This window comes from Choloepus didactylus, chromosome 2 (genome assembly GCF_015220235.1).
Source record: "Choloepus didactylus isolate mChoDid1 chromosome 2, mChoDid1.pri, whole genome shotgun sequence".
Lineage (NCBI taxonomy): Eukaryota > Metazoa > Chordata > Mammalia > Pilosa > Megalonychidae > Choloepus > Choloepus didactylus.
Window position 1 is genome coordinate 190,017,293 of NC_051308.1, and position 18,588 is coordinate 190,035,880.

The following is an 18,588-nucleotide window of genomic DNA, read 5'->3' on the forward strand; positions in this document are numbered from 1 at the left end:
GTCCAACACATAATAGTTGCTTATAAACGTTGACTAATAGAAGGGACTTAGATGATCCTTAGACTGAGACTTAATCATATAGTCTTTGTTGATATTCTCCAGTTTCCTAGGTGTGCCACACCTCCCTATCTAAATTATAAATACTTTGAGATCAGGGACATGGTCTAATACTTCATTCTCCCCAGCTGGGTAATGAAAGTTTATTTAAATTGAATGATGTGGCAATACACGAAAATCAGAAGATCCAGGGACTGTGTTTTAAGTGGTTAAGAGCTTGTACTTTGTGGTTAGACAGCCCTGGATTCATATTTTGAGATCTACAGACTAACTGTGTAATCTTTGAAAAGTTATTTAGAACTGGGCCTCTATTTCCTCATAAGTAAAATCGTGAAATCAATAATGCCTACCTCCAAGGGTAGCTGTGAGGATTGAGATAAATAACTGTAATTACACAAGGTGCCTGGCAGTGTTGTGAGCACTCGATCAATGGCAGTGGTTTGTTTGTTCGTTATTGTACAAAGGCCCAGTGCTACAGGCAGCGAACAAGGGAGATGGGAGGCGAGCTGCCAGCTAAGACCTGTCACTAGCTCAGAGAACCTCACCTCCCTTTCTGTAAAAAAATGCAGTTAGATAGATATATGGCCCACCTCAAAGCAGACATTCTGAAATTTGAAAGGCAGATATTTAAAAATTTGACCTTAAGAGTCAAAATGAAGGCTTGGGGTCATTTTGTTTCATATTGCTGAAGTTGCCACTGGTTTATTAAGAATATGCTTCAGCAGTTGTGTTTGTAAAATACAAAGTACTTTCAGAAGGCCATTCCCAGTCTCACATTCATTCTTCAGGAAGAAAATACAGGTTGTGTGATAATGTTTTTATTTTATAGGTGATAATGTCAGGCCCACAGAAGAATAGTAACTTTCCCATCGCCTTTTCCCCATACAGATGACTGATATACAGAAGAATTGATATGTAAAATTCTTTGATCAACCTAACAAAAGTTTTAAAAATAGCTAAACCCACTTGTATGCCCTTTAACCTTTATGTCATCGTTCATTTATTATTTTCATTTTTTAGTTTCTCCTTGGTTCTAGAGTCACCCATAGTGTAGAAGTAAAGAGCAATGGACTTGGAACCAGAAGGCCTTGTTTCCAGATCCAACTCTGCTATCTTGGACAAGTTACCAAGTATCTCCAAGCCTCCAATTTCTCATCTGTAAAATGCTTCACAGTGCTATCAAGAGGTGTTCTGGTTTGAAAATGCTGCCATTAAGCAAAATACCAGAAATGGATTGGTTTTTATAAAGGGGGTTTATTTGGTTACAAATTGACAGTCCTAAGGCCATAAAAGTGTCCAAACTAAGGCAACAGCAAGAGGATACCTTCACCAAAGAAAGGCTGATGGCATCCAGAACACCTCTGTCAGCTGGGAAGGCATGTTGCTGGCATCTGCTGGTCGTTTGTTCATGGGTTCTGGTTTCAAAATGGCTTTCTCCAAAATATCTCTGGGCTTCTGTCTCTCTTAGCTTCTCTGGGGCAAACTCTGGGCTTCATCTCTTAGCTTAGCATCTCTAAACCTCCTTCTGTCTGCATCTCTAAGTGACTCCAAGTGTCAGCACCTGTGTTGGTCTCTGAGCTCTCTTAGGTACTCCAGTGAACCAATCAAGACCCACCCTGAATGGACGGGGCCATACCTCCATGGAAAAATCTAATCAAAAGTTTTCATCCACAGTTAGGTGAGTCACATCTCCATGGAAACACTCAATCAAAAGTTTCCACCCTAATCAAAGGCTAAGTCTGCCCCCACAACATTGCAATTAAAGAACATGGTTTTTCTAGGGGATGTAATATATCCAAACTGGCAGAAGAGGATTAAATGAGATAAAGTATAAAGTTGGCATGACTATAGTTTGTTCAAAGAGTAAAAGGGAGTCTGTGAGTCAATGAATGAGAAATCTCAGAGCATCTCTACTTTTACATCTTCAGCAAATATACTCTTCCCTTGTTATGGCTTCAGTTAATAGTTTGCTCCTCTGGAGTCCTCTTTGCTATATACTCTATTGACCCCTTTCTTTAATGATTTCTGTTGCAGTATGAGCTGTACATGCTATGTTTGGCTTCAGCTGGTATATCACTTTTGTGAGGCAGTATACAGCACAGTGAATAGGAGCCCAGATTCTGGACTCAAAATGCCTAGCTTCCAATCTCTGCTGGGCCATTTACTACTCTTTGACCTTGGATTGTGTCTCCATTTCTCACCTGAACATGGAAAGAATGATAGCATCTACTTCATGGGTTGTTCTGAGGATCAAATGAGTTGATATGTATAAGGAACAGTGCCTGGCACATAATAGATGCTTAAACATTATTAGTTATTGTTATTGTTTACATGATCTCTTTATGAATGGGATCAGCTGTTTGAGAACCTAGCTTCAGAGTTGATGACATTGTTCCCATTTTAAAGATGAGGAAACTGCGGCCAGCGGAGAAGACGCTTTTTGTAAGGTTATGCAGTCCCTTAATAATATTTACTTGGTCATAGTTTTGTGGCCCTTTGGAGAAAGAGTTGGGTTATAAATATGTGAATAAAAGTAAAGAAGTACCCACTGCCCAGGACTGTGAGATGCTGAAGATGTAGTACTTGTTTGTTTATTGTTGTAGAAGTCATAGTAGAATTAGTCAGGTTATGATGCATGTAATAGGGTAGTGGTAAAAGTGGTAGGATTGGGCTTAGATGCTATATGTGTGTTTGTGTGTGTTAGATAAACATATATATGCACACACACACATAATGTATGTTTGTTCCAGTTTGCTAATGCTGCCATTATGCAAAATGCAGAAATGAATTGGCTTTTATAAAGGGGGTTTATTTGGTTACAAAGTTACAGTCTGAAGGCCATGAAAATGTCCAAATGAAGGCAACAATACAAGTATACCTTCAATGAAGGAAGGCCAATGGCATCCGGAAAACCTCTGTTAGCTGGGAAGGCATGTGGCTGGTGTTCGCTGATCCCAGGTTGTGTTCCAGCTCCACTCTCAACTACTGTGCATTCTTCAAAGTGTCTCTCTTGGCTGCAGCTAACATTAGGGGTCCGCAACTCCAAGCATGTCTTAGCATCAGCGTCAGCAAGTGTCTGGGCCTGAGGCTCTCTTTTAAAGTACTCCAATGATTAAATCAAGACCAAAGTTGAATGGGTGGTGCCATACCTCCATGGAAATAATCTAATCAAAGGTATTACCCACAGTTGGGTGGGTCACATCTCCATGGAAACAACCTAATCCAAAGATCCAGCCTAATCAATACTAATATGTCTGACTCCACAAGATTGCACCAAAGAACATGGTGTTTTTGGGGGACATAATACATCCAAACCGGTGCAATGTTATATATAAACATGCATATCCATGCACCCATATATATCTGCGTGCATGTACAGTCAACCTCATTCAAAGATTCCATATTTGCAATTTGCAAATACATAATTTATTTGTAACTTCAAAACGAATACTTACAATGCTTTCATGGTCATCTGCAGACATGCAGAGAGTGGCAGTAAATTTGGTTTGCCAGACACACGATTCTCGCTGAGGTTGAACAAGGAACACTCTGTCTTCTTGTTTCAGCTCTCATGCTGTAAACAAGTTTCCTTTTTGCAGTAAATTTAGTGCCACATTTTTTGCATTTTTGTGGTGATTTTGCTGTTTAAAATAGCCGCCAGGCATAGTGCTAAAGTGCTGCTTACTGAGCACAAGAAAACTGATATGCCTTACAGAGTAAATACAAATGTTAGATAAGCTTCATTCAGCCATGAATTATAGTGCTATTGGTCATGAGTTCAATGTTAATGAATCAACAAAATATATTAACTAAGGTGTCTTTAAACAGAAACACATATAAAACAAGGTTATGTATTGATAAGTTTAAAAAACATTGTGACCACAGGCTCACAGGAACTTACCCTGTATTTTCCCCAGGAGCAATGGTTCAGTATGTGCTAATTCAGTGTTAGCAGAAACTCTATAGAACATAACTAAGAATGAGAATTTGCCACATATATATTTTATATATGATAGAAGTAAGAGAGGTAGTGGTAGAGATGATAGAAGTGGAAGTACTAGTGGTAGAAGTGTGCATTTGAAGTAGTAGAAGTGGAAGTTGTAGTGGGAGTGGAAGTAGTAAACAGTATTTGCCAACCACTGTGTTAATCACAGCACAATTAGATCATCTCCTCCTCATAAAAAGAGCATTGAAGGGTGAAGAGGCTTGGGCACAGAGAAGTAAAATCACCCATCTGAAGCCACAGCCAGCTAGAGCTGAGATTCACCCCCATGCCTGTCTGTAAAGTCTTTGTCCCTTTTAGCCACTCTCTATGTCTTCACTGATTGGCCATCTTTATCCATTATCTAATATGTAGAAAAGGAAAGCTTTAAAAGTTTGTGAGGGAAAAACATCCTTTAAATTTCATGTATTTTTGTGAATCTGCCAAGAACATGTTTTGAGATCTATTTTAGATAGCATGGGTACCATTTTTAAAAATCTGATCACTGAGAGCAACTAGTAAATAGCTCTCTAGGAGCTACTAGGAACAACTAGTAAATAGTCTGGAACAACTGTTGGGGGACATCCATGACTGGACGCATATCACACACCAGTCTGGAATGGGTGGAATGGCTGAGATTGTAGTATAGAAATGTAAGTAGAGCTTCCCAAACTGCAGATCTGGTGCCACACACCCACAGGCATGGCAGGCTGAGTTGAAATGCTTCCCTATGGAAAAAAGAAGCAGATTACCTGGAGTGAGGGAAAGTAGCTCAACTAAGCTCTAATTGCAGTTTTAATTAACAAATGTGAACTACTGAATACAAGCTAAAAGCACAGATAAAGCCAGAGCAAGCAAGAAAGGGACCTGAGGTTCATCCCAGCAGAGAGGAGACAGGGCTGATGGAAATACATATATATAGATAGATAGATAGATATAGATATAGATAAAGATATAGATATAGATATAGATATAGATATAGATATATAGATCTATCTATCTATCTATCTATCTATCTATCTGTCTATAAACAAACAGAGGCTTTTGGAGTCAGCTGTGCTCAGAATACTGGAAAAAGGCTGTGTCCAAAGAAAAGGGGCACATAGAACTGGGCACCAACTCTGGGTCTTGACTGGTAACTGGGGGACTGGGCACTGGCTTTGAGAAGGGGATTTCTTTACTTTTCCCTTTTTTTTCTTCTCAGTCTAAGTAGTTCATTAGAGAAAGCCTCAGGCATTTTCAATTGTCAGTGCTGACCCAGGCAAGGGTGAAGTTAACAGAGTCAGAGAGACAAAGGAGGAGTTCAAGCTTAGAAGATAACTCCCTGAAGTGTGTGTCTCTTTCATAAGAAAAGGGCGGAGGGGCCCAGCTCAAGTGGCTGTCCTCCCTCAGAGAATTCAGACTCCAGGGCCTGGGGGTTGGGGAGGAAACCAGAAACAACTTAAGCTTGGCTTCTGATACCCTTGGTCCCTGGACAGGACAGGGTCTACTGAGAATTAAAGAGACCACACCTCTTTGCACCAGTGGGGAGCTGTGGGGAGACAAGCGCAACCTGCTGGGCAGGACAGGAAAAGCACAGAGTCTGGAAGCCTCACAAGAAAGTCTGACAGTTTGCTGGATCTCACCCTTGGGGGAACCTGATACTGAACACAGTCTCTTCCTGAGATCCGAGCCCATCTGGTCTGGGAAAATCTGATTGGGGTAATCAAGGAAACCAGATGCCTAGACAACAAAAAATTATAAATCACACTAGGAAAAACAAAGATATGGCCCAGTCAAAGGAACAAACTTACAATTCAACTGAGCTATAAGAATTAAAACAACTAATTATTAATGAAAAAAAATCTCCTAAATCAATTCAAAAATCAAATCAATGAGTTGAGGGAAGACATGACAAAAGAGATGAAGGATATAAAGAAGACATTGGGCAAACATAAGAAAGAACTCAAAAGTTCGAAAAAACAATTGGCAGAATTTATGGGAATGAAAGGCACAGTACAAGAGAAGAAAAACACGATGGAGATATACAGTGGCAAATTTGAAGAGGCAGAAGAAAAGATTCATGAACTGAAGGATGGGACATCTGAAATCCTACACACAAAAGGATAGACAGAGGAAAAAATGAAAAAATAAGAGCAGCATCTCAGGAAATTGCATGACAACATGAAGTGCATGAATGTATGTGTCATGGCTGTCCCAGAAGGAGAAGAGAAGGAAAAAGGGCAGATACAATAATGGAGGAAATAATCACTGAAAATTTCCCATCTCTTATGAAAGACCTAAAATTACAGATTACAGTTTGGGGTAGCAGCATACCCCAAACAGAATAGATCTGAATAGACCTACACCAAGACACTTAATAATCAGATTATCAAATGTAAAAGGCAAAGAGAATTCTGAAAGCAGCAAGAGAAAAGTGATTCATCACATACAAAGGAAGCTTGATAAGACTATGTGCAGATTTCTCAGTAGAAACCATGGCAGCGAGAAGGCAATGGTATGATATATTTAAGATACTGAATGAGAATGAGAAAAACTGCCAACCAAGAATTCTATATCCGGCAAAACTGGCATTCAAAAATGAGGGAGAGTTTAAAATATTCTCAGACAAACAGACTCTGAGAGAATTTGTGAACAAGATACCTGCTGTACAGGAAATACTAAAGGGTGCACTACAGACAGATAGGAAATGATATGAGAGAGAGGTTTGGAGCACAATATTGGGTGATGGTAGCACAATAATGTAAGTACACTGAACAAAGATGTCTGTGAGTACGGTTGAAAGAAGAAGGTTAGGGGCATGTAGAACACCAGAAGAAAGAAGAAAGATAAAGACTGGGACTGTATAACTCAATGAAACCTAGAGTGCTCAATGATTGTGATTAAATTTACAAATATGTTTTTACATGAGGGAGAACAAATGGATGTCAGCTTTGAAAGGTGTTAAAAATGGGGTGGTATTGGGGAAAAATACAATCAATGCAAACTAGAGTCTATAGTTACCATTGTAATATGTTTCCATTAATTGTAACAAAGGCAATATACCAAAGCTAAATGTCTGTAGGAGGGGGATATAAGGGAGGGGTATGGTATTCTTGGCATTGGTGGTGGTATCTGACTTTTTTCTTGTATTTTATTTTAATTTTATTTTTTCTTTTGTTGCTTTTTAGTTGTCATATTTTTCTTTCTTTTTCTTTTTTCTTTTTACTTTTTCCATCTCTTCCTCTTTCTTTGTGGAAGAAATGGAAATGTCCTTATATAGAGAGTGGTGGTGAATGGTGAATGCATAACGATGTGATTATACAGGGAACCATTGATTGTTTACCTAGGATGTAATGTAGGGTGTGTGAATAAAACCATCCAAAAAATAAACAGAAGAACACAAGTGCTGGAGAAAATGTGGAGAAAAGGATGTAACTAATCACCATTGGTGGGGAAGTAGAATGGTACAGCCCATCTGGAGGGCAGCGTGGTGGTTCCACTGGAAGCTTAGCATGGGGTTCCCATACGGTCCTGAAACTTAGTTATCAGATATATACTTGGAAGAACTGAAAAGCACACGAAAGGACATTTTCACAGTGGGCTTTATGGTGTCAGTATTCACAATTTGCAGTTGATGGAGGTTGTCTAAGGGTACATCAACTGAGGAAGGGAATGGCAAACTGTGGTGAATACATAAAATGGAATATTGAGCTGCTACAAGAAGAAGTGAAGTTATGAGGTGAATGGACATTGAGGGCAGTATGTTGAATGAAATAAACCAGAAAAACATTATGTCTCACTAATATGGATTAACAATAATGTGCAAACTCTGAGAATTGAATCTGGGAGCATATATCAGGGGAAGGCTTATTGTAAAGGTCCCTAGATTGTAAGCTCGTAAGCAGTTACATCTATTCCTGAGTTGTAATGGTTATTTCTAAATCTGAGAAGCTGAGCTCTTTGTGTATAACCTAGTTGGTCCCGGGAACTTTGGGAATCTGTGTGATACCTGAGACTGTGAATGTCAGTATTACCCGATACAGCAAATGTTAAGGAGTAGGAAAAGAGAGATCATACTTCAATTAGAGACATGAACGAAATGGACTTGGTTAGGACTAAGGTAAATCAGACTAAAGGGTAAAGGACGATAGTGACGGTATTTTTAAAACTTCGATTTCTATGTGAGACTAAAGGAAGAGATATTTATTAGGTGCAGAATCTATTTTTTTTTGTAACATAGTATATAATTTAACTTGAATGGATAATTTATTCAAACAACCTGATTACATGGAATACTGAATAAGGTGTGAAATCTGTTGGGTTGTACAGGTTAGTGTGAAGCCCCAGTACATCTCAGAGTAAATTTGGCAGTGAATAAAAATGTATTTGCAAAGCCCCCTTGAGGAAATATTAAATTTCCCCACCTTGGGAATTAATGATATTCTCACAAGCATTGGAAGCTACTAACTTAGAAAGCCGAGCCCTCAATCTTGGGCTTGCCGTCATGAGATTTGTTACTGCAAAGGAGAGGTTAAGGCTACTTATTTTTGTGCCTAAGAGTTACCCCCAGAGAACCCCTTTTATTACTCAGCTGTGGCCTGTCTGTCTCTCTAAACCAACTGCTGGTAAAGTCACTGCCCTCCCCCCTATGTTGAATATGACTCCCAGGGGTGTAAATCTCCCTGACAATGTGGGACATGACACGTGGGGATAAGCTTGGCCTTGGCATCATGGGACTGAGATGTTCTTGGACCAAAAGGGTGAAGACAAATGAAACAAAGTTTCAGTGGCTGAGAGAAATAGAGGGCGGGGGGTATGGGATGTTTTGTGTGTTCTTTTTCACTTTAATTCTTGTTCTTTATTGTGTGTGGCAATGAAAATGTTCAAACATTGATTGTGATGATAGATGCACAACTATATAATGGTACTGTGAACAGGTGATTGTACACCATGGATAATTGTATGGTATGTGAATATATCTCAATAAAATTTAATTTAAAAAAAATCTTATCACCAATGGTTTAATTCAAGAGAAGAATTTCTTAAGGAGGTTATCTGTGGGAAGAGTAGTCCTATAAGAAATATTTTTATTTATTGGAAATAGGAATATTCTGAGTTGGGGACGTTGGGCTATTGAGGATTCCAGTGGTCTCATACCCCCTCATCACCAGGAATCTATAGAATTCACATAGAGCAACAACTAGCTAAGCTACTCCTGTTCTAGTCTCCAAAATATACAGGCTATTGAAATAAGAAGTAGAAGAGACTAGGCTTTCAACCTTGGTCTACTCCATCCTAAACAAAATTAATAAAAAAGTATGGCTGACAGTTTTTTGGTTTTTTTTTTCTGAAATGGCTTTTTATTAAACAGCAAATCAGAATCACAACACAATTTTCAAATGTTTGTAAATTAGGTCACAAAAGGGATGCAAATGTTTGCAGTACAACTATTATATATTCATACAGCTGAAGTCATTTATTGAATTTTACTTGCACCAATACAAACATTAAGATTATTATTCCATGATTAAAAGTGGCCCAAATCTAAAACCACAAGCTGTTATCAGTGGATCTGTCTTCCTATTATAACTAGCATTTTAACTTATTTCTGCAAAATTCCCTTACCAAAAAACTCTAGTAAAAGGATGCCCAAAATTCTACAAATCAAGTAGTTGATTTACAGAAAATTCAAGAACTACTAAGATAAAATACTGAGAAAAATTATCAAGTAGTACATATGTAAAACCCTCCCATTTTATTCATTATTCTGATACTAACATACTCTTAAGGGTTTTTGCAAACTTGATCTTCTGGGCACCATAAATAAACCTTAAGAGACCAAACACTTTATAACTGTTCTCTTCCAAATGTGGTTTACATAAAGTTAGTCAGACTTAATCCACTTCCATATATATTCCCCAAAAGACCTAATCTATGTCAGGATGACACAAATCTGGAGTGAAAATATTTGGAGTTAGTTACTGTTTATCAGGTACTTTTTCCATTCTAAGTTTCCCGAGATTTTCTATTTTAAACACACACACATACAACCAGAGCTCATCTTTTTAGATACCAAGTGCAGAAGGAAGTTTTGAACAACAAATCTTCCGAATTTGAAAATTCACAGTTTCAGAGAACAATCATTTTTATAGCCTGTTTTCAATTTATCAAAAAGGAACTAACAGTCCTATCTTGTTACTAAATATAACAAATGACAGGTCCTAGCTGAGAAACTATCTTATTTTGGTTAAATTCAACAATGAGTTCAGGTTATTTTCATAAATGGTTAATTATTTAAATTACTTTTACAAATGTGGAACCAACTGTTTATCCTTAGGAGAAGGGAAATGGGAAGGAAGAGGCAAATGGAAAAGAGGCACAAGACGGTGGGCAGGGTACATAAGCTGTGCATTCAGTACATGATTTTGGTTACTTTTTTACAACATGGTAGTTATTTTCTTGTATCAACTTTTACAAAGCCTATAATAAAAGACAGTGCTAAACTTATAAATCAAAGCAAATTTGATAAAACACTCATTTTCAAGTTTTATTAAATATATGCAATTCTAATTATAAAGTCTCTACTATCAATATAGTTACATGTTTTCATAGACTAAGTTAATATACAAACTCATAGAAGTCTCCAGTTATACTTTTAGAGCTCTTAATTTTTACCTAGATCTGCCATTATCTTCATAAATATTCAATGAAGCCACAAAGGTACTATAACTTTTGGAATCTACTCAAATTTTAAAGAAAAAAAAATCAGCAGCAATTCCATAAAACAGAATGGATATCAGCCTTACTTTCTTTTGCTTTTTGTGTCAGTTGTTTGAAAAACACTAGAAGCTGACATGAGGTTTTCTATATATTGTCCAAGAACTTGGTTTTCTGATTTTAGCTTCAGATTTTCTTCCTTAACTGCATCTACTCTTGCCGAGAGATCTTCAAGTGTGTGTTGGAGTTCCAACACTTGATTAATAAGTCGTGTTTTTTCCTCTAGTTCCACCTGATTTTCAGCATCAACAGCATCCATGTCAGCATTCATCATCTTGCGTAAAAAACTTTTAGGCCTCAGATATGAAACCCTTGATGAAAGGTCTCTGATTTTGAAATAAGATGTAGTATATGGATGTGATATATTTATTTTTCAATTTAATCTTTAAAATTAAACAGAAAGGTCTTCTATAAAACACAGTATTGTAGGGCCAGGTTCTAAAATTTTATAATTCAAACAACAGAAACATGATTATCAATGGTTTTTTACTTCATCTGGTGCTTGAGGAGCCGGGAGAGGGGAGGGGATTCGGAATAAGACGCCTCAGGCCCGGCACTTGCACCAGAAGACCGGCTGACAGGTTTTGTTGTTAACTCTGTTATTCTCACACTGAACTTTTGTAGTGACCCTATGAAGAAATTAAGGCTTTAAGAACCTAAATGACTGCTCAAGACCACACAGTTATTAAGATATGTATATATAATGAATCTAAGCACAGCACCTCACAAATGGGAAACCATTAAGAAATAGTTGCTGTTAATTTTACACTTTGATCAAGTGAACAGATGTTTGAATGAGCTGTGTGTTCTGCTTCTTCAGAGCAAACAACTAATGCAAACGTGGATAAATTATTCTAAAGGACATGGATTCTTCAGAGGCATCAGAGGGCTATAGCCTGGGAGTCACAGTGGCAATTAGAAAAAAACCATGAGAGGAGGTCACTTATCCTTGCTTCAGCCAGAGAGAACCCAACTGTTCAAAAATTTATTTTGAAGATAGAATCCTAAGGATCCAAACAAAATTAGAAAATTTCTGATTTTGTAAATAATCTTTAAAACATTGTATCTAAGGAGCTGTTCGTTTCAGAATACAGATAATGTCAAAGATATCATTAACAGACATTAAGGTTTTATGTAATATTTAAGTTACTAGAGGTTTATTATAAGAAAGTAAGAAAAGATATGAACCAGATGCTCATGCCAGTTATATTTTTTAAAAACTTTTCCAAAATACAAATCTCAAAACTTATTTTTTTAAAATACAATAATTTCTGTCCTCCAATATAATAACATTACTAGCATACTTTTGTAGAATGCTTATATTCAAAGGGCAATTATCTCTTTCAGTATCCACAATATATATTTAAGGTAGGTTTTATTATCACCATTTTATAGAGTAGGAAACTAAAGATTAAGTTATCAATGCAATACTTTATAACTAGGAAGTGGAATATCTAGGATTAAAACTCCTGTCTGTCTTGATGCTAAGCTCCAGGTCTGCCTGTTTTTCTATGCTGCCTCCTAATAATGTCTCTACAATCCAGAAGATAGACAAAGACAGGTATTATCATAAAGGTGGAAATAAATATATTGAAGCATAGATATATTTAAATCATAGAATTAGTTCTTCCCTGAAATCTTTATATTCTTTATGTTACCCACAGTGTGTTAAATCAAGGTGGATCTCAGATCTGGTTTTAAGGGACTGAGGAAATCATAAAAGATATTCTCAGGTTGCAAAGAGGGAGGTTTCAATACATCTACAATATCTTTTTTGTTCCCTTTTAACATTAATCCTGGGACTGCTTCTCTGTAAGATAATTGATCTGAAAGATGACTCTTATTTTACATTCAGCTCACATTCTTTCTTTACGATCATCTGAAGTCAGGTATTTATTCATTTCTGACAAAAGTAGTGCAAGAAATTGATTAGATATCTTCTTTCAATTTTTCCACAAATGATTTCTTATTAATAAAGTTAATTTACCATAGACCCAGTGAGATTGTTAGGCCACTGGAGCATGAGATACATGGAACAGTCTATAATTTAAGAAAGTTTCTCTTCATTACTTCATCCAGGGGGTGGGGAGAACACCGTAGTGAGGAAGGAACTGAGGTATCAGAGTTTATAATTCTTCCTTTTTAGCAAAATAAACTATTCAGAAAAGTTAAAAAATATTGCAGAGAATATGCAAAAAAAAGAAAAAAAAAAAAAAAAAAGCCTGAAAATATCCAAAATTGTCACCTAAGGAAGGGAAACCAATTAGGTGGAAAATGCTTATGATATAATAATAAATGTGTGTGTGTGTGTCATGGGGAATACAACCTTTTCATATTCTATGATGACAACTATGTGAATAACACATACAAATTGAAAAACTCAGAGAAAGAATACTAAAATTACTAAAATGCTAAGACCTCACATGTATAAAGGTAGTAGGATTATGGACATCTTTTTTTCCTCCTCTCTGCTGTCCACATTTGCTATGATGTAGTTGTTATTTTTCCATTATGGAGGCATTTGAAGTTTCCCTTTTTTCACACCCCTGTCCCATTTCCCTTTTTCTCTTCAAAGAGGCAACTATCACCATGAATTTAGGAGTATGTCCATTTAGTGCATTCCTTATACTTTACAAACTCATATATCTATAAAAATACAGGATTTTAGATTTTTGTGTAAATGGCATCTTTATCCTTCTGCAACTTGATTTACTTTTAGACCTGTGTTTTCATATTCTATCCTGATGTGTACGAGTTTAGTTAATTCTTTGTAATTGCTCTATTGTATTTCATCATATAAACACATCACAGTTTGTTCATGTACTCCTTTACTGAGGGATATTTAGACTGTTCTAAATTTTCACCATTTCAAATGATGCAATAACCATCCTCATATGTTTCCAGGTGAATGTAAGTAGGTTTCTCAGGGATATTTACTTTATAATAGAATTGCTAAATAATAACAAATAACTTCAGTTTTACTAGCATTGAAAAATTATCCTTTGAAATGGTTGTAACAATTCATACTCTCAAACTAGTATAGAGAGTTCCCGTTTCTCCATATTCTTGCCAGTATGAAGTATTATTTTCAAACCTTAAGATTCTTGCTAAACTGTTGGGTGAGAATCAAATTCTCATTGTTTTGATTTCCATTTCCCTGTTTACAATGAGGCCGTGAATTTATTTTTATAAGCTACTAAATTGTATTTTTTCTGTTACATCTATCATACCCTTTTGTCCAATATTCTGTAGATTTATTTGTCTTTTTCCTATTGACCAATAGGAGTTCATGATAGAGTTTAGATGTAATCTGTCTGTTTGTTACATTTCACCTTAAGAATATTTGCTTTACGTTAATCTAATTAAGAAACTTTTATCTACATGGAATGTTTTTTTCTTTTGCATCTATCAAAATAATCTATTTTTTTCTATTTTGTTCTTTCAGTGGGATGAATTGCAATGATAGATATCTGATGTTGAGCCATCCTTTCAGTCTTGTAATAAATTTTAGTTCTTGAGTTATTTTTAATACTGATTAATTCATTTTACTAGTATTTTGTTTAGTGACTTTGTGCTAATATCTATTAAGTTGAATTTGGGCTATATATTTCATTATTGTTTGGTCATTTTATGGTTTTCATATCAAAATTAGTCTATCCTCCTAAAATAAATATGAGAAATTTTCCTCTTTTTCTGTTCTTTGAAACTATTAATACTTGCCTGTAAATTTATTTGATGGAGGGCAGGAAAAGTTAAGGGGTGGGAAAGTGGTTGTGTGTACTACTGAGTCAAGCTCTTTAATGATTATTGGTCTATTAGTTTTTCTATTTCTTCTTTAGTAACAGTGGTCATTTTATATTTCTCTATAAAATTTTATATTTATGTTTCTCTATGAAATTGTCATTTCCTCTAAATTTTCAAATTTATTGACAGAGCTGATCGTAACATTTTCTTAGATTTCTAAAAACCTAAAATGACCTCTAGTTTAATCCCCCTTTCTTAATCCTAATTAATGTGTGTCTGCATGCACATATCCATGTACGCACATATCCACCATTTCTCATTTCCTTGATCAGTCTTGCTAAACTGTGGTCTAATATTAACATACCTAGCTTGGCTTTTGTTTGTTTGTTTGGTTGGTTATTTGGCTTATATCTCTTTTACATTTATCTCCTGCTTATTAGCAGCATATAGCTGAATTTTAAAAATATCCAGTCAGATACTCTCTATTTTATTGGAATGGTTTAATCTATGCACATTTATTGTGATTCTTGATCTATTTGGACTTTTTCATCATTATATATTATGTTTTAAATATACCATGTAATTTCTTTACTTTCATTTTTCTTCCTTTTCTGCCTTCTTTTTTTTTAACATTTAAGCTTTCTCATTTCATGTTCCTCCTCTAGTTTAGAAGTTAAATATCCTATTTCTGTTCTTTTTAGTGGTTACAGTTAAATTTTTGACATTCATAGTTAACACAGTCTATAAAAATCTCTATCCTACTCCTATTCCTTTATCCTACTCCTAAATAATGCCAAGACCTGAAAATGCCTTAATTCCCATAGCTCTCTCTGCAACTGTATCTCCCATCTGATTTAATATTGTAGTTCCCCCTTATTCTTCAGCTTCTCCAAATTTGTCATTTTTTGCAGTCAATATTTACTTATACTTACCAATAGCTTTATTAATTTATTTGCTCACCATTGTTTCTTCTTCTACTTCATTACTAGTTCAGTTTCTTTTTTGCTGGATCCATGAGTAGTAAATGCATGGTTTTGTTTTATAAATTTTTATTGTGATAACATATATACAACATAAAATTTCCCATTTTAGCCTCTTTCAGTTACACAATTCAGTGGTATTATTAATTACATTCATAATGTGCTATCATCACTACCATCCATTACCAAAACTTTTCCATTACCCCAAACAGAAACTGAACCAATTAAGCATTAATTGGAGCAAATCTCCCCTACTCCTTGTCCTTGGTAATCTGTAATCTACAGTCTGTCTCTATGACCTTGCACTTCCTAGTTATTTCATATAAGTGAAATTATACAATATTTGAAGTTTTGTGTTTAGATTGTTTCACTTAACATGATATCTTCAAGGTTCATCTATGTTGTAGCATGTATCAGAACTCTGTTACTTTTTATGACTGTGTGATATTCCATTGTATGTATATACCACATTATGTTTTTCCTTTCATCTGTTGATGAGTGCTTGGGTTGCTTCCCCATTTGGGGTATTGTAAATAATGCTGCTGTGAACGTTGGGATACAGATATCTGTTTGAGTCCCTGCTTTCAGTTGTTTCAGGTTTATACCTACAAGTGAGACTGCAGGAAAATATGGTAATTCTGTACTTAACTATCTGAGGAACCCAAACTGTTTTCCACAGTGGCTCCACTGTTTTAATTACACTCCCACCAACAATGTTCAGGTTTCCCACTTCTCCACATCCTTGCTAATAGTTGTTATTTTCCATTTTTAAAATAATAGCCACTCTAGTAGGTATAAAGTGGTATCTCATGGTTTTAATTTACATTTTCCTATTGGCTAATGATGTTGAGGCTCTTTTCATGTGCTTATTTCCCATTTGTATATCTTTCTAGTTAACGTCATTGACCCATTTTTAAATTGGGTTGTTTGTCTTTTTATTGTTGAGTTGTAGGAGTTGTTTACATATTCTGGATATTAAACCCTTATTAGATTTATGGTTTCCAATTATTTTGTGCTATTCTGTTGGTTGCCTTTTCACTTTCTTGATAATATCCTTAGATGTGCAAAAAAATTTAAATTTTGATGAAGTCCCATTTATTTATTTCTTTTGTTGCTTGTGCTTTTGGTGTAAAGTCTAAGAATCCTTTGTCTATTTAAGGTCCTGAAGATATTCCCCTGTTTTCTTCCACGAGTTTTATAGTTTTACCTCTATTCATTTTGAGTTCATTTTTGTGTATGGTGTGAGGTAAGGATATCCTTTCATTCTTTTGCATGTGGATATTCAGTTTTCCCAACACTAATTGTTAAAGAGACTATTCTTTCCTTATTGAGTAGATTTGGCACCCTTGCCAAAAATATGTGTTTTGTATTTTGAAAATGTCTTTGTTTCTCTCTCACTTTTAAGTGCTTAATTTAACTGGAATGGAATTTTATATTCACAGAACTCTTTCTTCAGCACTTTATTATCCACAATTTTTATCATCTCTTGTTGCTATTGAGAAGTCTGTTACTATCTGATTGCTGTTCCTTGGTAGAAAGTCTGTCTTTTCTCTCATACAGCTTTTAAAATTTTCTTTTTTTCTTTAACTTATGCTAATTCATTACAAACTGTATAGTGTGGATTTATTATTTCTCATTATTGAAGTTGCATCTGTGGAAGGATTTATGACCCTTTTCAATTTTAAAAGGTCTTAGCTGTTACCATCTGAATATTGATTCTTTTTCATCAATCTCTTTCTTCTTTCCTTTTAGAATAGCTAATATGTGTTTGTTGATTCTCCATATCTCTTAATTTCTCTTTTAATATTTTTCATCTTTTAATCTTTCTGTGCTACACTCTGGGTGATTTCCTCAGATCTAACTAATTCATTAATTCTCCTGCTTTGTCTAGTCTGGCTTTTCAACCTCTGCATTAAATTATTTAAGAATTACATTTATGATTTTTATAACTCCTTTCTTCTGCATGTTTTTTTCATACTGTCTTGTTTTAGCCTAATAGCTTTTATTTTCCTCTATTTATTTGAACACTTAGAGCATTTATTTTGTCATTTTCATGTTATTTTATCTTTTAATTCTCTCATTAGTTGTCTGCTATCTCATGGTGGCTTATCTCCTCACATGGTATTCAGTTTTTGATTATAATTTTGTTTTGAGCGGAGCTTGCTTTCTTTGGAAACCCTAAGTGCCATGGCTTTTATGAGTGTCTTTAGAGAATGATTTCTGGTTTGCCTTTACTGAGGGGGAGGATTTGGATTTCAAGTACCAGTTTTGACTTTGTGGGTCTGAAATACACAGAGAGTGTGTGTTTACATCCCACACCTGTACTTTGGTGCCAGGTTTCTGATTTCTCAGGGGTGATTCTTTTAGTTCCTATGTCCACAGCCAGATAGCAAGCCTCCCTGTTCCTGTTCTGGGAGAGTGGAAAGACATTTTGTAGAACTTGTTTCACAGATGAGGCAGCATTCTGTGGCTGTGGACTTCATGCTAATGGCTCAGTTCTACCTGTCATTCAGACCTGCTTTCTGACTCAGACATTAAATCCCCAGCCCCAGCAATTGAGATATTTCTTTATATATTCCTAGTTTCCCTTTGAGTCCCTTGATTGCAATTCTTACTTATAGCTTTGATTATGAGTTGCCTTTCTATGCTGGGCACCTGAGGATTTCACTTTCTTAATTTCTAGGTGAGCTATGTATTCTTTGTACTATTCTTTGTATTGTTATATTTTATTCTGAATTCCTACATGTTTAGAGTAAGGATGCATGCCTTCTGTATCTGCTTATGTCGCCGTATTGACCAGACATTCTTACATTATTTCCCTAATAAGGAAAAAAATACAAAAAATTTAGAAGTGTGTTTAAATAAATGTTTTTTTTCAGTAATTGTTTTCTCCATGCTTCTCAGTGCTGAATTTGAAGAACCACATAATTATGAGGCAACAATTTCATATCTGAGACACTCTGGCAACTCCATTAACCTGTGCACCACAGAAGAAATTGCTGATTGTAAGTCTACTAAGCAATTAATATTGTAACCTTGTGTGGAATGAAAATGTGTCAAAAATGG

General features: G+C 35.6%; 2 protein-coding genes across 2 annotated transcripts in view; one reads left to right on the top strand and one right to left on the bottom strand.

Annotated features, from left to right (window-relative positions):
• Window positions 1-18,588, top strand: part of FYB2 (FYN binding protein 2) — a 195,013-nt gene that overhangs the window by 96,912 nt on the left and 79,513 nt on the right. The window contains exon 5 of the mRNA XM_037809498.1: window positions 18,427-18,527. Coding sequence (XP_037665426.1) covers window positions 18,427-18,527 — 101 coding nt within the window. The remainder of the gene's footprint in view (window positions 1-18,426; window positions 18,528-18,588) is intronic.
• Window positions 10,580-11,111, bottom strand: LOC119527261 (short coiled-coil protein). Its single transcript, XM_037827107.1, has one exon. It carries the CDS (start codon window positions 11,070-11,072, stop codon window positions 10,824-10,826), a length of 249 nt encoding a protein of 82 aa, XP_037683035.1. The 5' UTR covers window positions 11,073-11,111; the 3' UTR covers window positions 10,580-10,823.

Coding starts and splice junctions, on each gene's coding strand:
- LOC119527261 (XM_037827107.1), bottom strand. CDS start 11,072: ATGATGAATGCTGACATGGATGCTGTTGATGCTGAAAATCAGGTGGAA.